Here is a 25284-nt window from a genome sequence, read left to right as displayed (position 1 = left end):
AGAGAGGATCCATAAAGTCACCTCTTATAAAGATAAAATACATACTTCAAGTTTAATTCGTTACATCTATTCATCTGTTTTAAGCTTGTGCACTAGTTTACACAGCCATGTCATTTAACTGAAGGGAGGTTGCGGAAGATTCTCTTTCTGTTGCAGTGGTGCTAACATCGTTCATCATCATTTCCATAATTGTAATTAATTGAAAGAGTTACATTATTTATATTTCCTAAGTATCTTACTGGCTGCTACACGAGATCAGACCATCGCTCCATATAGACAGATGTTCTTTCTTTGGGGGTCATGAGGATCAAATGCATGTACTACAGGGGAACACTTCTTCACCTGCTTTTATTTCTCCATACTCCAGACACATACCTGAAGAGTACAGGTTAGGATTTCTAGCAGTCCTGTGTTCTTATCACATTCAATAGTGAGAGACAAAAACACCAAAGGCATACATTCATACCTATCTTCTTAATTTAGGTGCCTTCACAAAGCATCTAATTTAGATGAGACGAACTCAAGCATTTGTATCTTTCAAAGACTGAATCATTTAATGCTTATAACCATGCCATAAACAGGTTGATCCATCCAGGAACCATGCACTAGACAAGAATTTTCCCTTTACTTTTGAATTTTACCCATTTACAAACATGATCAGTGCTCCCCATCCCTACACGCGAATATCTTCTGCTTGCCTGCTTGATCAAGAAAGGAATCCTCAGGATACCAGTGTATCTTCAATTCAGGAAAAGCACAACGGTGAAATTCACAGCAGCCCCCGGAGGTTATCAGTGGCTCTGATGGCTGTTCTTGCTTTACTATCACATATATCAATCACACTAAAAATTTGTTCATTATATTAAGTGCGATTATTCCTTTTATCTTTCATGAATAGGGAAAGATACCTAATAAAAAATACTGATTATCTACATAGTAGCATCACCAGTAAGAAGAGTAGAAAGAATACTAACGTGACTTCAAAGTGACCAGCAGCTCTCTCTAATGAAAAGAATAGTATTTTACTCATACTTACCAATTTTGAAAATAAATACCTACGTATGCTTGCATGTGCAGTCTCACTTTCCAATAATTTTTGTCAAAGTAATTAGGGCACGCTTTAATTGTAGTGGCATCACCCATGTAATTAAATAACTATTAAATTTCCAAACCTCACATATAAAACTACCCTACTTTTATTCTGCATGACAAATAGTTTATGCAAATACATGCTTGTATGAGTATTACAAAAGTATATAAAATGACAGCACAAATTGGAGGCACACGGCAACCATAACTATCAGAGGCAAACAAAGGAAAAACTGCCCATATTCCTCTTTGGTGACATGACATCTCTCATCATCAACATCTACCATAACTCATATATCAAATATCTTCCACTCTCAAGCAGAGTTCCAGTTATCACACTGGAAACGATACAGAACACCAGTTACTATATGACTGATAGAAACAAGATTCAAAACATTCCCAGTCCTAAGTCACACAATAATGGAGGAAAAACAATTAACTTCTGGAAATTTTTAAAAACTTGTTTGTTAATGACTTAGATACAACATATTTAATGGAAAGAGGAAAAAATATCAGAACTAGCTATGCTATTTGTCATCCAGAGGAAAGCCTGTTTTGATGTTTGACTGAATTTGGTTTCAATGCTTAACAACCTTAGAAAGAAAAAGAAAGTCATCAGAGACAAAGTCTTTTTCTGTTACCAGTATGTTGCCTAAACTACCATTTTTCCAGACTACTATTTTCCCCGAGCACAAAAACAGACAGACATACATGACTTTGTCACTGACTTTAAAAGAGACCGATCAATAGAACCACTGCCAACATCTAGATAAAATTTTGTTCCTTGAAGAAGTAGCAGAGCTCTTTTTGTGAATATTCAGAAGAATGTAAAGCACTGTGTAAAGTTTCTCCCTCACTACTAATGAGGAAGTAACTCTTTCATTATTTATTCAGTTTCACAGGCCTGTCTTCCACACACACGTGCTATGAAATCTACTGGAAACCTTGAAAGTTTTATCATTTTTTGTTCATGAAGCAGGAGGTCTTGCTCCTTTTGCACAGTTTAAAAGGAAAGAAATAGTAGGCCAGAAGTATTTGAATTCCACAGGTGAGCGGTGTGATGGAACCCCAAGCAAACTGGAGCTCTGATGTGGATCTGTTTTGCTACATTCATGGAGGCAAATGGAGAGACAAACTTTATTTTTGTTCAAAACTAGATTTTATGAGAACGCAATTCAGGGTAATAGTTAAGAAGAAAAAAAAGCTTTGTAAATAACTTTTGTTTCTTGTTTCTCTACAGAAGATGTGGTTATTTTTAGTTTCTCCCTATGATGACAGGCTGAGGGAGCTGGGGCTGTTCAGCCTGGAGAAGAGAAGGCTATGGGGAGACCTGATAGTGGCACTTCAGTATCTAAAGGGAGGCTATACAAATGAAGGGGACAGACTCTTCAGCATAGTCTGTTGTGATAGGACAAGAGGAAATGGTCAGAAATTAAAAGAGCAGAGATTTAGATAGGATATAAGGAAGAAGCTTTTTACAGCACAGTCCCTGCTTGTAACCCTAAGAAAAGAATTTCTTTTTCCCCACTTGTCTTCTCAGGCTATGACTACGCTCTTTGCTAATCTCATCAGTCCCTTCTGCAATGAAAGGTTTGGAGGTCATCTTGATTTTTATTACTGTGTTCCATTCACAGTGGCCCTCTCCTTCATTGGCTACATCTATGCTCTGGAGAGCTCTCCCAGATCTGTTCCTCCTCTGGAAGCCATTGAGCAATTAACCCTCCTTCCAAAGACTTCCGACATCCTAGCGGAGACCACAGCAGCTGGGCAAGATCAGCAGGCAGCCTTTACTACTGCCTTATTCTAACTGCTGCCTTTCAAAGGGACACAAAATAAACAAGCAGAGATAAGCAATAAATCAAAACACATGTTAGCATCATGTCAGACCATTGTGAGACACTCGAACACTTAGGCAGCCCAACTTCCATTCATCCAATTGAAAATTTTCTCTTGGCTGTTTGCCAACTTTTGTAAACTGTTCTGTAGGTACACAGAACAATCCAAAAGGAGCAAGAATGTTTTCTCTTCTGATTTTAAGCTATATTTTTATAATGCAATAGGTAGACAAGAGAATAGCAATAATTCTTGAATTCCCAACATAAAACTTCTGGTTTCACTCTTCAGAAGAGAAACGAATGAGTATAATGTCCATCAGGAAGCTAGCTTCCAAAAATCCCCTTTTCTCATATTCCTTTTGGAATGATCAGTTAACCTGATCTTTTCAATACTCATTTAATGAAGCATTCTGTGAAATTAGAAAGACGTTGATGTTCCACTTTTCAAATAATGGGTCACTTCTGATTAAACTTCGATTGAACATTCAACTTTCAATCTCAAAACAAATTGCCTCTCTTTCTTTTTAATTTGAACCTGATTTCTTGCTGCCCTCAGGTCTCCTGACAGTAATTAATAGATTTACGAATTGATTAAATGAGGATCTTAAATGCAGAAAGAAAAATCCAAAAACTCCAAAACTGGTTTGCTCTTGCTTATATACGATGGACGCTTGCACTAAAATTCACTCCTGATTTATTAGACTAATATTCCTAACTTATCTTGTCCTTCCTTTACTAATAAACTGAATAGCATGCTTCACCTTCTAAAGGAACTAAATTTGCCACCCCTTGTGCACCTGCCTATACCATACACTCAATTCGTGTGTCAACTTTCATCCAAGCCATTTTAAATCATGAATAAAAACCCAGCCATTTCTGGTTACTTCAGGTAAACCAGAATCAATACTTACACATGTCTTAGAGATCTTTCTTGCTGCCATTAAAAATAAAAAATTAAAAAGCAAATTTTAAAGCACACTGATTTGTCTTAGAAGTGGAAATAGTTCTGTTGTAAATACAAGTAGTTTTGTTTACTAGACTAGGGCAATGCTACATCTACAATAACAACACAATAACAATATTCCTGTTTTCTTGACTGTTACATTGGAAACAGCTATATGGTTAGTGTTAGTATCCCTCTCTGATGAATAATCCATAAATCTCTGCAGATTTGTGCATTTTTGTTTTGTTTTTGAAAGTAAAATGCAGTGTTTGTGCAGTATAAACGTTCAGTGGAGGTTTCTTGACTCAGCAGTAATGCTCAGTCTAGAAAAACTTTATCAGTTTGACTTGTCAATATTTGTCAATATTGTCAACACTTAAGACAACTTTGCCCTTCTTCACTACACAATACTTGTATTTCCAATTTAGTACAGCACAGACGTAAGAGACACTTAGGAAGTAACAACAGAAGGAAAGCAATGAGAAAAAAAATCCTTTGGCAATTTGTACAGTTAGGTCAAACAGTGTAAACACAATAGTCAAATGTTTCCATGAGTCCAAAAGTCTGCAAAGCAAATACAAAAAGAAAAGGATGAAAGTCAAGAGAAAGGTGTTTATTTCTTCATATAGATCAAATAATAACGTCTAGTGGAGGAGAATTTAGAGGTATAAAGCCTCTGCTGCATCAGGGCTGAAAATATAATCTGTTGCCTGTTCACATTTATATGCTGGATCTGTTCCACGAGCTATTAACCTGTTTCACTCTTTCTGCCTGATTGTAATACAACAGCACAAAGAACAGAATTGCAGCAGCCTGAGGGGGACACACAAAAATGCAATGTCTGGACAATAAAACAGAAAGGAAGTAGTGCTAACTTTCAAAAACAGACTGGGAAACAAGTCTACTTGGGATGCTGAATTCACCTGCAGAGCCATCACTATGAAGTTACACCAGTGTCTAAAACTATTACTCACTGAGAACTACAGATGTATGAGGAGTTGTCTGTATCTGTAATTCATGGACGTTGCCAAAAATTTGTCATAGTATGAAGGAGAAAACCATGTCAGAAAGATAAAGCAGTAAACAGAACAAAAATACCTTTAAAATCTGCACTGCGGGCTCTCACTAATTCCTTCTTCCATTTTACCCTAAGTCAAGCAACTGGCATATGGTACCTTGGCAGCAAATATACAATTCTATTATTTGTGAAACAGGTGTTTCACCTCAGATAGGCTTAAAGACCATCTCTACTCCGTTTTCTTCTTTCTTTCTTTTTTTTTTTCCTGGCTACACAGAAGAGATTGAAACAGAGGTTTCACTGGAATAAGGGTCAAAATAGAGTAATGGAAAAGTGCATCTCATAGATTAACATATGGTTTTTCTTCAGCTATCTGGAAAATGTTTTTTTTTTTTTTTAGAAGGTACAACATACTTAATTATATTTTAAAATAGATGTAGTGAAACAGTAGATCACGTAGCACAGAACATACTGAAGCCAAAGCATGACTCCCAAATATGTGGTGGTTTTAACTGAACTGATGTAACAACACCAGGCATTAAGGTGAAGCATTTAGGATTTCACACTAATAAAGGCCCTTAAATCTGCAAGCATATCACAAAAGAGGGTGCATGCCTCTCCATATTACTAACAGACTGACTTTTCCCTTCCTTGCAAATGCTCTTAATATCGAATTAAACATTCACCCATAAAATCTATGAATGATTAAGATTTGAAAGCCATTTTTCACTGTCTAAATGAAACTAAAGATTTAAAATGTGTATGCTTTTTAATTACTTTTATGAAGGAAATCTTTGTGGTTGCAACAACTACAACTTACTCTGTATCAAAAATCTCCAGGTGAGAATGACCCTACCCTGCAAAAATGGGCACGGCCGCTGGAGTTGCTGACAAGGAGCTTTGCTTTCTTGATTTCCCTATTTTATTCGACTAAATAACTTTAGTAAAGAAAGAAGACCAAATCTAATCTCTTTTTTTCACATTCTGGTAAAGATACGCACTGACCTTGTGATGTCACCAGATGCTGGACAAAGTAAGCAAGGCCTGCCAAACCGGACTGCACAGAAGACAGAAGCAGTAGACTTTCGATCACTGCCGCACAATTTATTTTATTATTCAAATCAGTTGAAGCCAGAAAAAACATCAAGCCAACAGTCATCAGACAGAAAAGAATATAAGCACTTTTCTTTCATCTCCTTTAACTTAATGTTTTCCTCCCTGCATTTGTAAGTGAATTGAAATAATCACTGTAAAGCTATAAGATTGCAGCATGAAAAAGTAGCTTTTAAGATTTTGGATACTTGCATAGATTTATTCCTTTCTAAAATCTTCCCTGCCTGCTTTGGAAGCAGAATCAGCAGGGTAAATAGGAAGAAGCAGCAGAAATCTAGAACCTCATGAAAGATCTTCTCCAATAGGAGGATCAGTTCATCTGTAAGTCTAATGGAAAATAAAATGCTTGCCTGCATCTATCAATAAAAATACAAGGTGACTTTAATAACCTATCAGTGACTCAAATCACGGTTCATGGTTGTACGACAGTCCAGTGATCTTGACTTTTTTGTTTTCAAATTATTAAAAAAATGGAGCGCCAGTGGAAAAGTATTCCAGATACTCTGCCAGAAGACTTTTAGCTGATCTGTTGAATTTATCACTCAGAACAACAATGGCAAAATGTTATGCTGAAAGGAACACATTCTCCAGGGAAGATAGATAACTTGGTGCCTTCTATCCTTAGAGAACACGTTCTCAGTAGCTAGATGCTACAGTAAGCTATCAAGCAGAAGCAATAATTGATGTCTAAGTAAATTTCTCACATGTTTTCCCATATCCCACTGACCCTGCTAACATCCAGGCTGTTTTTCTTCCACTGACTTTCAACAGCCTTCAGTCAATTCCAAGAGAATGAAGAGCCTGTGACAGAATCTGTAAGGGTAGAGTTTACAGCAACAAATCTGTATTCATGCTGTGCACACGTTAAAGAAGCGGTGCGCTTTTGTTTCTGTACAGAAGGTTTATGCAAAGATCTTTCCCCTCCTGGATGCACTGTGGAATGTCTGGGATATCAAAGCAGTAAGATTTGTGAGTCTAAATAGACTCCATGGGAGCAAAGTAATGCATCTGATGAGGAGGACATCATCAGTTTCACTAACATTGGTAGAACAACAAAGATTCTCTTTTACGACATAAAAAAGTTAAATATTCACTTTTTTCAATGAAACAATTTGTGCAGTCAACTGAATGTCAAAGGTATTTCGTCTTGTGAAACACTGAGTCATTAACCTTAACAATTTCAGCACCTCACTACCAAACTTGACAGCATTAGCGTACAAACGAAGAGATGGACTATTGTATTAATGTGCAACTTGTGAGGACTAAGCTGAATAAACTCTACCTGCATCAAGAAATTAGGAAGTGCTGCTATAAGCAAAAGATAGATGAGAAAAAGGGAGAAATGTGTTGGTCAGAAGAAATGTGGTATAAATAGCTGAGAGCATGGCTATTATATAGACAACATAACGCATGAGTTAGAAGGGCAAGAAACACAAGCAGCCATGGCTTGGACGTACCTTCAAAAGCAGTCCCAGGACAACATCCTGAGGATAGGCTGGACTGCATTTTGTTAGACACAAGCAGTTTATCCATAAACAAAATTAAAATCTCTCTTCACCTTGATACATCCCATTGCTTACCCCTGTTGACCTTGAAGCTCTACTGCAAAGTTCATAAAATCTCTCAGAACTAAATGCAGCAGAAAACTGCATCGACAGTTTAAAAATCCAGAATCCCGAGGTCCTAAGCAACCTGCCATTCCGAGTCTGATAAACATTTGTCCTTTGCAAATATACCAGGAAGGAAGGAACAGGGAAGTGAGGAGGGAAGTTACATGCCTGTCATTTTAACTGGAAAGGCTCCCAGATATGCAAACTCCCTGGTAGTCTAGATAAAGAAAAGGAAACCCGGCTTCTACTTAGACTAGAAAGCCAGTGGACACCTTTCCGAAATACAAGGGTAAAACAACTGGCACTAATTCTCTTCTGAAGACATTCAAGAATAAGCTATAGAACTAAGCTAAGGCTAACATAAATAGGACCATGCTTTTGTACATACTCTGCTTTGATCCCTCAAAGAAAATGATGCTGTGATACACGTAACTGAAGTACTTGATACATACACTTGACTATGTTGAATTAATTGGTACGGCATAGCTCAGTCCAGAAGGATATAAATGTTAACAGCATAAAGATGGCTAAAAATTTACCAGAAGAACCTGATCAGTTGTAGATCATCAAGTCTGTAATCCTGAGATACCAAAATTATTTCCTATCTGGAAAGGGTCTTGAGGACATGCCAGAAGTAAAGGAGAAAATCATCTGGTTATGGAGTAACAGTGAGATTAATGATGTACGCTGAGATAACTGCATTAAGAATATAGAGATCAGAAACTTTAGATCATAAAAATTGATTTTAAACACTGTAATTGTTTGACCATTGAACCACAATAACAATACAAAAGTGGTTCTCAATAAAGGATATCACAGATCAGACAAATCATTTTTGCTTTAGATACAGGCAGGCAGATACAAATGTGTGTGTGTGCAGTTAGATTTCATGCTTTACCCAGAGTTTGCTAGGTTAAACCAACTCTTTGTTGTACATACATATATTTATATTTATATATACTGCTTCACAAAAACCTTTCAGGAGAGAATTGGTAGAGCAACTCTTATCAGTGTTTGTTTACGATACATCCAGCTGCTTAACATGAAATGCATGCTACATGCTCAGGAAAGTTGCAGCAAAGATGGTGTAGCTGGAAGACAGAAGTTGTGTCCATCACTGGGGATTATTCATCCTTCTCACAAACTGTTTACTGTTTTTTTTCAGTCCTGTTGACATATACAGTTTATTCTGCATCAGATAGGCAGACAGAGAGCTGTTCTTTCAAAGAAACAGTAGCTTGTGATAAATTCCAGCAGTCAGAGAAATGGTGGTAGCTCACTGATGGGCAGAAACGAGCTTTATTTTCACTGTTGTGTGAAATCGAAGAAATAAAGTGCTGGAGGCTATAATGGTAATGGACGTAGGTATTCACCTGGAAATAGTCAGTGGCCATCAGCTACTCTACAGAACTATGCTGGGATGATTGATAATGCAGTTGCAAATTTTAAAATAAAAATAATTCTGAATGCTTCCACCAAATTTCGTTCATATTAAACCGAACTCACTGAGGCTGATTTTAAGCACTTTTACTGAAAAAAAGTAATTAATATCATGTCAAGGTCATAATTGGAACTGACTGAGAAGATCAGTGATTCAATAATGACAATGAACAGAACAACCTAGTTACCAGGTGGTATCTGTGGTATGTTCCCAGTGTTGCCCATCCAGATGACTGGAAAAAGTCCCAAACCCTTACACACTGTCGCCACTCCATGCCACCTGATTTCTGTTCATTTGTGTGCTCAATTCAAAATTTCATTTGACACACACACACACACACACACACACACACACACAAAGACATGAAAAAGCTGAAGGACCTCACAGCACATATTAAAATGGAGCTTCTAATCACTGGCACCCAAACCCCACAATTTACAGACATTCAGTATTGCTCCCACACATGACAGACTGGTGTAAACACCAGTTTCCAGCTCACTCTTTTCAGACATGCACCACAGACGAGCACTCCATACTGACTAAGCCCTCTCTGTACACTAACATGAACACATGAAAGAGATAAAAGCAGCATGAAACAAGGGAGTTATTTCTCAGTAAACTAGACTGTAAGTTCTCTCCATCAAGGACAGCTCCTCTGTTTCTTTTGTGATAACAAAGAAAACTTGCAGAGCTTTTGATTTGTTTTGAAATAAGTGCATGATATATCAGCCTGAGCATGTAAACATTCAAATCAAGAAACTGCAGTAAGTTACACTGAATAGTGATAACAAGAAAAGAGGGCAGTGGAGGGGGCAGCAGGAGGAAGTGGAAGTTGATGGTAAAAACACAATCAAGAAGCCGTATCCACTGAAGAGTTAAGATTTAGTGGCCTTTGTTTTACACCAGTGTGGGCAAAAATCACTTTTAAGGGCTCTAATGAAAGTTGAAAGTTACCTTCAAAAAGTTATGCATATTTCAACAGAAATAAAAATCATTATGCATTCTCTCTAAAGGGGATACAATCTAAAACTGTCAAAATTCTAAACTCTTCTACATATATTACATACAAATGCTTTCTATAGAGAAACCTCTTTTCATTTTTCTTCTAAATTAGCTTAGTGGTCCATGGTATTGCACTATCTTGGTCTAGTCTGTGAATAATGTGACAGGTAATTTTTATAGTTCATGCCCGTACTTAAGTTTGACTGAAGATACGGAAAACAACTTTTATGGTCTAGGTGTAAAAGTAAATGTTCTGTAAGCCCTGCAAATCCAAACTTGGACAGCTATCATAAAATTTTTCATGCTAAATATGTGTCCATCAATAAATAGCAAAAAAAAAACAACAAACCCCAAACCCACAAAACAGAAGGTAGGGGATTTTAATGTATTTTTTGTTGTTGTAGGTGTGGGGTTCTTTTTTCAGTTTTGCTTTGTTTGTGCACTAATATGTTTTCTCAAAACAAAATGATAATGCTAACATTCATGCAATCTGCCACATTACTGCAGAAGGGATTTAAGATTCTTTGTTATCAAACAGAAATCATTATGAAATGGAATGCACTGAGAAAGATGAATAATATGCAGATAGCACAGAAAACCATCTAGCTCTAATTAAAAAAATTGGATGCCTCATGAAACTGTAGTCTACAATGCCACAGAAATGGGACAGAAACAGTCAATTTACATCATGAAAAGGAGCTCAAAATAGCTCCATCAAAACAGAAAAAAAACCCAGTGTCAGCTTATATTTGCAAGCCACCAGAAGGGCTTCAAAATGCTGAGCAGTCTTGTGCTTCATTTCCAATGCTCAGGAAACAATCAAATCTCTAACTGAAACCACAGCAAATCCAGATTATATTTCTCTGGTACCCAAATGTTAGGCAGCCACAGTACTCAGTCTCTGTGATTTATGTACGTTCTTGCACTTCAGCAACTACGAAAGAAACTGCTAAGAAAGACACAATAAAAATAAATTCTGTTATGCAAACGTGTGAAAAATAGTAAGGTAAGGAAAAAGCTAAACTGGAAAAAGAAGTTAAACTTTTCAAGTAGAAGTGCAATGATTTGGTGGAATCCCTTCATTTGGATGAAATGTGACTCTAGAGAGAGAAGCAATGTTCTATATGATCGCTTGGATGGAAATTAATCATTAGTCTGAAAAGCATGACTCTCCAAAGTAAGAGGAACTGAACTATTAGGAAAAGATGAACAGCATTCCTCCTTTGGAAATCAGAACGTGGCCCTCACGCAGAGGTAAAACCAGTGTGTCAGAGTTTAGGAGAGGAAGGCTTTCTTCAGCAGCTACAAGACGAATCTTGGAAATGGTGTTATATCTTCTTCCGAGAAATTCTTCCAAGCTTACCTCTTACTGGCAGATCAAAATGCTGCATATTTTCTACTAATAAATAAATGAACTCAATTTCACTTGGTGCATTTTTATATGAGTGTACTTAAAAGGCACTTTACTAGCCTACAGATCTGACCATAAGCATTTGCCATGTAGATTTAACCTCCCTGAGGCTCTGCTTCAGCATATTAGATAATTTCAAGCAAGTTTTTTACTTACTCTTCTGGTCTGAACATTTCCTCTTGCAACTTTTATTTCCCCTTATTTACACCTCAGGTTCCTGCCAAAGAAAACCTTTTACAACCTCCCCTCCGAGGACTGGCATCACACCTTCTGCGTAAGAACTGCATTGCAAAAGCTGTCCTATAACTACTGCTTTGCACACAGACTACAAGGCACAGGTCTCTAACCGTGTTGCTCTAAACCAGTGTTTTTTTTCTGCACATGAATTAGTGCTTATACAAACAGTGTCATTTCTATGTGACACTGCATGCTGTCTGACAGGTGGGTAAAGTAAACAACTAGCTTAGATTCCAAAATAAAAGAGCTTCCGGAGTAGGTCACAGCAGTGAAAGAGAAAGAAGAAGAAAGCAAGCAACCTAGTCTACAAAAACACATCAAACCATTCACATTCTGAAATCCGTCTTCCTAAACCCAAACCTTGCTTTGCAATAAAGCGTACAAAGCTGAGGCACTCTTCAGAAAGTGGAATGGCTTGGAAGTATACAATTAAAAATCACTCCCCATACCTCAACAGATTATTTTCAGTCATTAACCTGCACAAGAGAACTTCCTATAGTATTTATTAATTCAGCTGTAAACCCAGTATAATTTCTGTCTGCCTTACAAAAGTAGCATCCCTGCTTGATACAAGGAACAGAATCACAGAATCACAGAATGGCCTGGGTTGAAAAGGACCATAATGATCACCTAGTTTCAACCCCCTGCTGTGTGCAGGGTTGCCAACCACTAGGCCAGGCTGCCCAGAGCCTCAGAATCCTCAGCTTGTCCCCATATTGCTTGTCTAGTAGAATATAGCAAATTATATGGGGCACTGAGCCCATGTTTTGAAGGACTGGTAATAATCATTACAATGAATAACAAATAAAAACAAGGAATCCAAATTTAATCGCTCTGTGTAACTTCACTTTTCTGAAAAAAATCCATGTTCTTGCCAACAGAACATTTTAAATTTTGCTAAGTAGATTTATTTCTCACATAAAATAGATTTCATGATGTCAATACATCCTGTGCTCTGAGAAACAAATCAACTTCAAAACTGAAGTAATTTACAACAGGCTTATTTCTAGGAAAGGAATTTGCAAGGAGAACAAAAGCTGCATTTTGAAAGGGAATCAAATTTTGTTTGTTTAAGCAAATATGAAAACTTTTTCTTTTTTTTTTTACAAGTTTAATTGTATTGCTGAATTGAGGGAAAAAATGTACAGCTGCAAAGTTAACTGAATGTGAAAAACTACTTTTTCCTCTTAGCCAAGGGAACCTTCAGTGTTCGTATTGTAAACGTTGCTGGGAAAGAATCATTATTTTGATATACTAACGTCTGCAGATTCTTTCTCATGCTCTATAGATTCTGTATACGCAGATCTGGAATGAAAACTATGTGGAACAGCTGCTAAGTGACAACAGAAATGTGCAGCAGATGACAAGCCTGTCACAAACATTGCACTCATAGAGCTTCTGCCTTCACATTTTCCTTCAAGTCTTTGCATTGTGTTTAACCTGAAATGGAATACTTTTTGCCTAATAGGTGCAGTGATGTTTAGAAACAAAAAAGACTGCTTATTTATATAAATTCTTGACTTCATCTACTTTAATTTACGCATCTTCATGATAACGCTTCGACATTTGGCATATTTCTGCTTTGTTTTGCATTTGTGAAATAGAAGCATATTAGCATACAGCATCAGGAAGTGCTCCAGTTCCACTCACTTCCAGTTTTGTTCTTGAACTTCGGAATATGTGCACATAGGTAGATACGCACAGCGTAGGAACAAAAAAGAGAGGAATATGAAGTCTGTACATTTCACATTTACAATAAAACACACACCCTTTTTCACAACTGCTGGATCTCAAAACAGCTAATGCCAGCTGACCAGGGGAGGGTAAGTTTGAGTAGTCCAGGAGCAAATATAACCTACAGTAGGAAAGGCTGAGGAAGGACAAACCTTCCAAGCAGATTATGCTTGTTTAACTCCAAGCCGGTCTGCAAATAAAAGAACGTGAAAACTGTAATCAAGCACAATCAAGATCTTTAGAACCAATACATACACTAGAGAGGCATATTTGGCCCACAGAATGAAGATACACATAAAAATCATTTTGAAGGCTGTCTCACCCTTCTTTGCAGAAATTGAAATACACATCACAACTTATTTCCTCTATGTTGGGTTAGATCATACATAACCTATAATACCATGAGCAATATTAATGTTGTTAACGCACTGTCCTACAATTTTATTTATTTATTTTTTTTGCTTTTTCTTTGTTCTAAACACTTCTCTGTTTGTTTGAATGTTGTAGTCCTATGAAACTGGAAGCTTTGAAGTTCTGTGGTAATCCACTGAAGATCAAAAAACTGTATTATTATACCTTTCAAGAACACATCTGGCATGTAAGGATATTACTGAGAAAATCTTATTCTAGCTTTCTACTATCTTCAGTTTGTTTATTTTTATTTGTAACTACCTCTGATGCGTTGATATCCTCATAAGAAAACTGCATTGCAGGCACTCCAAGATGGTTGATGAAATAATCGGAATCTCCCTGTATCTGCACAGAACTCACATTAGATGCTGGACATTTCATCTTTTCCACACAGTTGAAGCTCTGACTCTGAAAAATAAACATAAATCAAACTCCGCTTATTTATTTGCAATCAGACACTTAACAACTCATATTTTGCTCAAAGCATTTTAAAAACAGGCTGGGACTTACATCAGTGCAGGCAGGAATTAGCTGATTCATACTTTGGACTAGGTGATCTTAGTGGTCTTTTCCAAACTTAATGATTCTATACCTAGTAGTGAATGAGTCTATCAAACTTTCATCATCTACTGATGACATGATGCAGTGTTTGGAACATGACATAAGCAGGGAATAAAGAGTACACTGCAACACGTCTGAGACTTTCAAAGGACAATGAAAGTCACATCCAACTGAAAAGGTAAGAGAGGGATAAGAAGAATCCTTCTGTAGGCATGTGAAATTTCCCATATTGGGCAGGAGATTAGAGGTATCTTTTGAAAGCACGTTCAGAGATCTTTAATGGCTGCTACACAATCATGCTTTTTTTCAGCTAAAATATTATATGAAAAAATGTTTTTTTTCTTATTATTCATGAAAAGAAAATAATAATAATGTTAGAGTCAGTTATTTATAAATATGCACCAACCCTCTGCTAAAATAACAAGAACAGGAAAAAAAGACACTTCTTTTCAGAAAATCAAATCTGATTTTTAGCCAGTATTTTGCCCAGCAAACACTTTACTAAATTGCATTTCAGCTGTTCAAGCTTTTTTCCTCAGTATAACAATGAAATCATTTTTACTTATGAAATTCTATTTATCTACAAACACTTAAAGCTTTACCTATGAGATGCACTTTTTTTTTTAATCACCACCCTTTATGGTATAGGATTTATGTTTTTATGAGAGCAATATTCAAATCAATTGTGCTGTTATGAAAGGAGTTTAATAGCTTTGTTCAACTTTCACTGTTCTGATAATAATTTACATTGTTCAACTAGTTTAACAATAAATATTTAAAACTACACTAATACAGAAGTATGCTTTAGATACTGTTCTTTTCCCATTTATTGTTACTGTTATGTAGATTCCAAAAGATCACCATCAAGTCTTTCTCAATTATTGTGGAGTTCATACAGAGTGTTTTGCATTCATCAAACAAATACAATGTTTCCCATTATAATGAACTTTAAGGTAACGAATAATAATGTCATCCAATTAATAAAGATTTTCCATCTGTGAAATGTTAAGGTAGGGAAAGTAGGGGTAAGTAGGGGTAAGCTACTGAGTTGATGCAAGAACAACAGCCCATCATACAGTATGCCATATATTCGACAGATAACAACAAATCAAAGTAAACAAGAGTTGTGATTTGAGGGACTATCATTTTCTAGGGATGGGGGAGACTGAACATTCCTCATTACATGAAGTGGAAAGACCAAAAAACAAAAAAGGGGTCTGAAGGTTAAAAGAACAAAAAGATCATGGAAGCTAGAAGATCATAAGAAAGTGAAGTGTATTAAGACACTGAAAGAATCAGCAAAGCAAGTCACTTCTTCCACTTCACCCTTTCTTATTATTCATTAATAATTCAGTATAAGAAAAGATATTAAGAAATCATTTACTGGAATGAGATGCAAAAATGAAAACTCTTAGCATGCAGAAGGATGATGGGAGGCATGGGAATGAGGGGAAATGGGATGGGAGTAATTAGGTAGTGGGACTATTTTAAAAATACATCTAGAATAAACTATCAGCAACATGCTCTGTAACAACTCTCTCCCTTCTGTAGACAAGGTAAACTACATCACTTTATGCAGTTTTACAGGGAAACACACATGATAGCGCTATTCAGATCACTCATAGTTTCTCTGGCTGGTCTCCACTGTGTCAGTCAGTCCTCCCTTTATGTTGGAAGAAAAGCCAGCCATGTGGTTAGAGAGTAAGCATCGAGTGGTACACGTCACTGCAAGGATGTTCACGCTAATCGTAATTGAGTAATTTTATTTCTCTGGAGTTCATTTTGTTTTCCAGCATCATGTTACAGGCTCGCATTACAAATCTGAGAAAGAGTACCATATGGCCCATAAAATACATTTAATTTGTATTAATGTTATAAAATAGACCTCAAACATTTAAAGTATAATAAAGTGGTACTTCACTGCAGACATCATTTTTCTGTTGATTAGAGCTAAGCATTCATAATGCCTTTTACTGCAACGTTAAGATGCTGGCATAAGTGAAAAGCTAAATTAAAAACAAAAAATAAAAAATTAATGGTTATTTCCACAGTTCACTTTCCACCTAGAGACACTTACTTGTCAGTAAGTTCTGGTCACCTACCTTTCTTTAAGTGAATACAGCTGAAATTAAAATCCTAGCTGCTTTTGAAGACTGATTAAAATGTCCAAGCAGTTTTCAACAGGACAAATAAAGAGCGACTAATTGCTCTTACAAGGTGCCACTGATCACAGCTTCAGAACTACAGCACGGCAGCTTATTATTCATGAATAATTAATCTCTATTTCTTGAACTGAATAGCTACTTGGGTTAGTAACTGGTGCAAGGCTAACACTGTAGGAGATAAGACCATCTAGATGAAGTAAAACTATCTAAAAAGAAAACAGCTACAGAATTTATCAAGTTAATCACAGACCATGGAAAAAAACAGAGATACCGGATTATACCACAGCAGTGTTCAGCTGGGATGGCACAGTTTTTTTCCAAACACATCCAATGGAACGTATGGCGAAAGTCCGTGGGGATGAAGAGGAAAGGGATCCTCGTCACAAGGCAACAAAAATTAGCATCTTAGTTACTGCAAATATGTTATGCTCAATCATCATCAACAGACAGGAAAGGCCAGGGAAGGTGCACTGCAAAGGATTCACGAGTATACATCTCTCACCCACGAAACCCTGCCATTCTCCAACAAATGAATCACTAGAAGGTCTGAGAGCTTATGAAGATATTATTAGCTCTTCACCTGCTCTATGAAAATTGAATGAAAAAAGCAGTTTCTAGGAATTATATTAATTCCAAAGCAAGCACACCCCTCTTTTTTCTCCCCTCTGATTATTCATTTGGCTATAATCATCTTGCTCTGCTCTCTTTCTTTCCTGATTGATCATATATATTACTGTTAGTTCAAATTAGGTGTTTATGAAATTATAAGGGACATTTCACGCCACGCTTTCCCATTTACTACTTAAGGTACTTTTCAAATCAACTAAAGACAACACAAGGTACCTCATATCTCAGTCCCGCCCACCATCACAGAAAAAAATGACTAACTAGAAATTAATTGCATTGACATTTCTCAAATTCTGAGTACTGTCAAATTGTCATGATTCAAATACGTACATAAGCATCATTCTAAGTTATATCCATTCATTCCTTCTTTGCATGAGAAAAGAAAACCTTAATGTCCTACTGATAATGAATATGCTATATACAGAGAATAGTTGAGGTATAAATAACCTAAATTTTACACACCACTACTGTGATAGATACGTCTATCTGCATAATGCAATCATCTGATTATCTACATCATTTTAGGGACATAAAAAAAGCACTAAAAAAGGGATGGGCAAGTTAATTAACTAGCATACAGAGTAATACTGTGAAAAGCAGGCACTTCAATGCACGTGCACATCTTTTACCTCAATTTTGCCAATAATGGCAAAGTTAAAAATGCACTTATAATCCATGACCACAGAATCACCAAGGCTGGAAAAGACCTACAAGATCATCCAGTTCAACTGTCCACCTATCACCAATAGTTCTCACTAAACTATGTCCCTCAACATAACGTCTAAATGATGATCTTTGATTTTTTGATGCTGTAGAGACATTGAAATGCAACTAACCAGCTTCATCTGATGATATTTCTACTACTTGCTAGCACATTCAGTCAACATTTTTTATATAACAAAGCAAAGTAGGAAAGCTGAAAAAAACAATCACCCTTTAGACTTAGGCTCTAAGTGTTCAGAATAAGGTAAGTGTGGTTAAAACTTCAAGAAATCTTCTGAGGTAGCGATTAAAAACTGCTGCTTTGATTTTGTATTTAAAATAAAATATTGGGTCCTTAATTTCTCAGCAATTACTTCCTTACAGCTTATGCATATATTTAGGTAAACATGTATGAGGTTTTACTTAAAATATCTAAAATCTGGATGCTATTAATTAACTTTTAATGGCAACATGAAGACTCTTACTGAAACAAAATAAGTCACATAAAGAATGCATTTACCTCTCAGAAAATTCCCTAGTGCGATCCCTCAGTACTTTCACAGTGAAATGAAAACATTCCTTGTAAAAAGATAGAAATTTCATTCAGAGGACTGTCTTGTCACCAGGGGGAAAAGAACAGATAACAAAAGCCTCCCACAAGAACAACTAGTGTTTATTTAAAGATATCAGGGACAAAGAATACCTCTAGGGAATTTAGCATCATCTACAATTCTTCTGAAATGCATCACAGTGCAGATGGTTCTCAAACAGGTCACTAGAGCTGCCAGGGGATCATCATCGCCCCATTAGAAATTTCCTACAAGGTACACCATATTTTCTTACAAAACTAATGTATCTTGAAATTCTAAGAGAATTCTGAGTTTTAGCGTGTGTTGAAAGAGATTATTACAAATTCACAAACATGAAGTGCCTCTCAGATAAACCACAGATCTTTAAAAGAATTTGTCTGTTAAAATGCATGCAGGTGTCCTGAATGTCAGAGAAGATCTTTTTCATCCATAGGGGGCAATGAAAATAGTGACAACTACACTGCTTACAAAAGCATTCAAGAAATGTGTAGATGTTGTACTAAGGTACATGGTTTAGTGGAGAAATATTGGTAGTAGTGGAAGGTTGGACTAGATGAGGAAGTCTTGGAAGTCTTTTCCAACTTTGGTGATTCTATGATTCTATGAAAAATGTAGACCAAATGGAGATTAGCCAAGGCTCAGTTCTGATACTAAATTCAGATTTCTAATGAACCAAGGAAAATTCAAGTTTAACTATGCAACATGATATGCTATACTTAAAAGTCCAATTTTACCACTCAAAATAGTGGAATGATTTTGGCCTTTTGAAGATGACTTCCGAACAATATTGGTAAACCAATGGTTATAAAAGAAAGCAAGGAGAAGTATATCTACTTGATGTAAGATGTTTAAATACGATATTATATGCTGTATTACTTTACAGATGAAAATCATTTTTGAATTTAATTTACAGCTACAGAATATGAAACAAGTATAAGCCAGTATTGCTTGCTCATGGCTGACTTTTTCATCAAGCAGTACATGAGTGTTTTAAAGTCACAGATTGGTTTTTTTTATTTTTATACATGATCACCAGTGTAAGGTCATTACAATAAATGAGACCTCACAGGAATTAACAACATTTTAGAGGCAAAGTATACATTAAACTGGTAAAAAATAATCAAGCAAGGTACCGCAAAATTATATACCTTAAATTTAATCTCCTTTACTGGACTTTTTCTTTGTTTACCTTTATCTGCTGACAGTCTCTCTGATTCCTGATGCTTTTTATATGACACTGAATTACATTTATCCTTTCTATACCTAAACTGAAGTCATATGCCCCATTAACTTGCTGTCGGCACCAAGTACAAACTGCTAGGCATTTTAATGGCGTTAGTAAGGAAGGTAAAAATCAAGCAGGTATGTTTGCATTTGATAAGAGAATTTCAGACCAATCAAATATTTAAAGCTAACATTACAAAGCATGGCCATCAAAAGTTCTGAAAATCTCACTATCTGAAAAATAGAGGGAATTTAAAAGTTTAATAAAAGTAATTAGGAAACTACAGAACATTGCTATGGTAGCTGTATTTCTGGTTTCTCCAGACTATCACCTTACTCCAGACACCTATACTCATCAACTTGAAAAGTCCTCCCATATTCCTCTGTTGGCACTGACAAAATCAAGCTCCCAAGCATGCACAATAAAGTAAATAAATAAAGTAACTTCAAATACTTCATTTTCTACTGTCTCAGACCCAATATTCAGTGTAATACTTCTGTTTATGGTAACATTCTGAAAGCATCTTACAATCCTATCACTTCACGATGAACACCCAGCAATGACCATACTGTAATAACAGAGTGAATACATTCAAATAATTGAGGGCATAGCTTGTATTTTTAAATCTAATTTTTAATCCAAACTATTTCTGAGCAGGAACAATTGCATTTGTATTTAAATGATGCAAGCTGCTTTTTGATTCCATAAAAAAATAGTACTTTCCTGGATTTAATGGTGCTCAAGCTTTTTCTTCCAGGTATTTAGCAGCATGAACACTATTCAGTGTCGGTTGTCACATACTAAGATACTGTGAAACACAGACTTAATGAAATATAAATTAACCTCAAACCATATGCTTTGTGCTGACTAAGTATGCAAGAGGATTAGGATTTGGTAAGTCCACCTCATTTTCAAGAGGTTGATATGCTATACCATAGAAATAGCTGTGGTTTGTAAATAGTTCTAAATGCCTAAAGGTATTCTCATTCTATAAAACATAGAGATTACAGTGAACACCTTTCAGTATACTCTAACTCTGTGATGATCAGGTTCAGCAATGCCACTCATTCTAGGTTGCTTCACTCCAATCTTTCAAATAGAGATTATAGTTTCACTTCTCCATCCTTACAGGGAGGAAGGGAGAAGTTACTCAACCCTCTAAGAGGAAAGACATGGCCAATGGTTTTAAGGAAAGCTAAAATATTTTATTGACCACCACAGACCTTATCTCAAACTACTCCAGAATTCAGAAGAATTTAATCCATTTATATTTCCCTTTAATGACCATCACATAATTATGTAATTAAGCTCAGTGTGTATCTAACTTGTTTGCAGAAACTGACCATTCCCACTCTGTACTTAATTCAGACTGACTAGCCAACACATTTTACCATTTGCCTCAAATTCAAGATGTTTAAGAATCAACTTATCTATTATTAAAAAATATCGCTTAAACCAATGTTGTGGGTATTTAAATTCTATAGTCTGACTAAAAATGTATAATATATATATCAAAATATAATCAAAACCAGTCTGTCCTAGTTGGCTAGGCCAAAATTCATCAGATGTTAACAACCAGAATCTATCCAAAGGCAGTCATCTCACCAAAAACCCAGTTTGCAAAGGCTCCGAGTCTTCCCCTTACTGTTTAAGTATCAGTACCTCTGAGAATCAGTCTGCTTTTACTATGGTTCAGAGATGTGAAATGAATCATGCAGCAGCAAAAAGCAGGTTAGGAGCAGAGCTGGGAGTTGAAAATAACCTCTTGATTGACTCCTGGTATACTGTTCTATCCACAGGGTCACAGAAGCTCAGAACTCAGAGTTCAAAGCTCAGAGCTTTTCGTATGTCATCAGTGTAGAAGTCCCAGGTTTCATGGTTGTCATGGATTTCTCAAATACAGAGCTGCTCTGGCTAGGCGAGTCCTAATTTCCTAAGCCATTTTTTTCAATTTCCTCCAGGAGACTGCCAGACCTCTTCTCTTCTAAAGTCACAAATAACTCGGCACACAGCTCTAAACATCTTTTCGGTACTTAATGTATTTTTAGAAATGTAGACTGAAAGATATTACAATGATGCATTGAAAGAGGAGGAAAAATAAACACATTCAATTGGTTTACCTAGATCCATAGCTCCAACCTTTCCTATTTCCTGGCTTGCTATCTTGAACATACTCAGTGAGTGTCAGACTGCAGCTATGACATAAATAGCTGAATATACAAAATCATGGATCTCTGACAGAATTAAACCTCATTTAATAGTTTCTTGTAGAAACTGTGCACCAGGCAATGTTAGGCCTAAGAAGGTAAAGAACCATGCTGACAGCCACATACGCACATTTATATTACAATATATTTATGATATATTTCACTTACCCTTTGATATATATGAATTGGTATACCAAAGAAAAAAAAATCTCCCTGCCTATTTTCATTCTGAGAACTTGTTACCTGTGTTTCTGATTGTGGAACAATAATTATAAAAAAATTACCAGAATTTATAAGAAGATCTTCCATAATTTAGCACGACCAAACATCTTTTAAATCTTCCACAATGAACTCATTCCCCATACAACGTAAGTTCACACTGACAGACTGTTGGGTTACTGAGTAAGAAATAATTAGTAGAAAAATAGAAAATTCTTCTATCTATGGCTGTCCCTACTATGTGCTTCTTATTACTATTTAGTTCACATCTTTGATTTGACCTTTTAAATAAAAGGCTAAGATCTTCAGAGGTGCTGAGTGACCAGCAATTCCAGCAATGCTCTTAAGATACACTTGCTTGTGAAATAGTAGTTTCAAAAACTACGAAAAGGAAGAAAGTTTAAGAAATCTGTACATTGACTGAGGGAGATATTTTGTTATTCACTGGTAAGTCTATTGACAAATACAAAAGTCACAAGGAAGAAGAAATTAGAATGACTTGTTATGAGGAGTATATTTTTTAAAAAGGTGAAATATTACGCAACTATAGACCAAGCCTGATAAAAATAAATAGCAATAAAATTAATAAAGATAATAAGCTGACCTAAGGCTTTCAGAAAAGATGAACCTTTATTTAAAACAAAGGAAAAGTAACAAGTTACATATCTTTCCTTAAACTGTATTTTTCTCTTAGTCTTCACGCTACTAAGACATAAGTAGCACAGGAACATCGCCAAGGACTCACATTTCTTATCAAATATTCTGTTTCTCCAAGCATCTGCATGCTGACAGAATAACGCAACACTGATAATTACCATCCATTATGCTAACAATTGCCGTCTTCTGGTAGGGCATTGGATGACTTGAAATTTTAGTAGTTTATTTTCTATAAGAGTACTATACATTTAAGGGTTTTTAAAGACTATGATAAAAACAGCAACATAGATGAGCTTTAGTTATTTCCTATAACTGAAAATTTCATTTGAATTTCATTTTAACACATTTGAGTACAGTTTGATTGACTTATCAAAACACTTAAAAAAAAAAGGTTACAATTTGAGCCAATCATGCTGAATTAAAAGGAGCTATGAAAACAACCCAACCCTTCTGATCTACGGTTCAATATAATGTTTGGAGATGAATAGTATTATTGTACATTAAGGGGACTAAGGATTTCCATTTATTATTGGAAGAATATCTGTATCAGGAACTATTTTCAATTATTTTCAACTTAGTTGCCATACAGTACATACTAAAACTGAGCCAAAACAAATGGTCTTCATCATTCATCTGCACAGCAAACCTGAAAACAATAGTGACCCATCATCTCCTAGCAAAGTCTCCCCACTGCTATTTCATCATCTTCCCTTCAGTGAGCCCTGGGAGCTGCTGCTGTTTCTGCCCTCATCTTTAATATTAGCATGCCTCTGTAGTACTTTCTCTATTGATCCTGATGTAACTAGTGCAGACAGCTTCAGAGTGTAATGTATGTTCTTCAGAGAACACAACCACAGAGCACATGCATTAAGGAAATTAAAACAAAGACACGAGCATTCAGTTTACCAAAGCCTCGGACCAAATGTTTTTTTTGCACTCAAATATTTTTTAAAAAGAGCTGAAGCCTAATTTCAGCCTCACTATAAGCATTCACTGACACCAGGGTGAATCCTTAGTTAAGCGGTCATTATCAACCACCAACAATAAATTCTAATTTCTCTAAATTAACTAATTTTCCTAAAATTCAACTAAATCTTTTGAACTAACGCTGTGTGTCAGAGAGACATTGTAGCAAGTACCACAAAGCATGTGGAGAACGCTACCTGACTGAAACAGGAAATAACTTACACAAATGAAACCAACACGATTTTAAAGCACTAGAAAGTTCACCCAACCAGAGATCAAAAAGCAGTTTAATTCCAAATCAACCACTGAAAATCCTGAATATTGGAAAACTGTCTAATGCTCATCACTTGAAACTATTTGTACTCATTGAATCTATTAGATCACTGATACTAGAAGTACGCAAGCTATCCATTTGTTTTAAAATTAAATACTTTGATGGAAGAGACCCAAGACAGCCTTAAAATATTAATGCATGATGCAAAAGCAAAGATCCAGAGGGAACTCTGGCTAATTAACAAGCCTTAGATGTAGACTTATAATGATAAAACTGATGAAATCTCTGTCAAGGATTTAATTGAATTCTAAAAGTTCCTTGTTGGGCTTGTGCTCTGTAGTAAACACAGGAGGAAGGAATAAATCACATTAGGGGAAAAATTCATACAGACTCTGGTTCATACAGTTTGAAATGTTGATATAGGCTAATTTTGAAATGTCAATGCAAATAATAATGCTGGTATAGGCAATATAGTTGGCTCCTCAACTTACAAGGGGAATACCTTAGGCAGGACATCTCACAGTAAGGAACACAATGCCCGCTTGCTGGACAAAACCACTTGCTAATGACTGCTGAACACAGATACATGCCGCACACAAAGTGCAATCCTGGTTTCCAGGTCAACACGAGAACATCATAGGTATGAGGAACAACTCTACCAAAGCAGGTTTTCAGGATTTCCAGAAGAATCTTAAGCTTGGTGTTTGTGCTGCTGGACTAAATTAATAATTTAGGGCCTCCTTGTATATTTCTGAATTTTCCTTCATATTCCTTCCAAAAAAAAACAGAATAATTGGAGGGCGCTCAATAACAATGGGATTCAATTCACTTACCTCAGCAGCTATTCACCAAATGCTATGCATTACTTTCTGAGGTAAAAGAATTTTACCTTAATATGAAGAAAGGCAGCTGGCTGTATGTCAGCGAGTATATTTGGAAAAAATCTAACTCCACAAGAAATCCAGATTCTTTCGTAACAAGAATCTGAAAATCTCTCTCACATTTTATCCCGCTTTTACATCAGTGAAACTGCAGCAGTCGTATAATTTCCCTCGGTGTGCAAGAAATTAGAATAAGGACCAAAATATTTATGCTGAAGCCCAAGGCAGTGTGTCTTCTCTGGGAACACAAACACATTGTCCCAATTAAAGGTCATGTATGAGCGCTCCTCCTTTCAAACACTGTCACAGCTCCCTTTTCAAAAGGTCACAGGTAGGCTTTCAAGTCAAGTTCTAAGGATATTTTGC

The 25284-nt window shown here is 36.1% G+C and overlaps 1 protein-coding gene across 29 annotated transcripts in view; it reads right to left on the bottom strand.

The window, feature by feature from the left end:
* NAALADL2 (N-acetylated alpha-linked acidic dipeptidase like 2) overlaps window positions 1-25284 on the bottom strand; it is a 410961-nt gene that overhangs the window by 61044 nt on the left and 324633 nt on the right. For all 29 annotated transcript variants that reach the window (XR_002438226.1, XR_002438227.1, XR_002438228.1 and 26 more), the window contains one exon: window positions 14106-14252. Coding sequence is in view for 13 of the 29 variants with exons in the window: in XM_021395573.1 (XP_021251248.1) it covers window positions 14106-14252 (147 nt within the window). In the remaining 16 variants the exon portion in view is untranslated. The remainder of the gene's footprint in view (window positions 1-14105; window positions 14253-25284) is intronic.

Source organism: Numida meleagris, chromosome 4, assembly GCF_002078875.1.
Source record: "Numida meleagris isolate 19003 breed g44 Domestic line chromosome 4, NumMel1.0, whole genome shotgun sequence".
Lineage (NCBI taxonomy): Eukaryota > Metazoa > Chordata > Aves > Galliformes > Numididae > Numida > Numida meleagris.
Note: the sequence above shows the minus strand (reverse complement) of the source record. Positions and strands in the feature narration are given on the sequence as shown.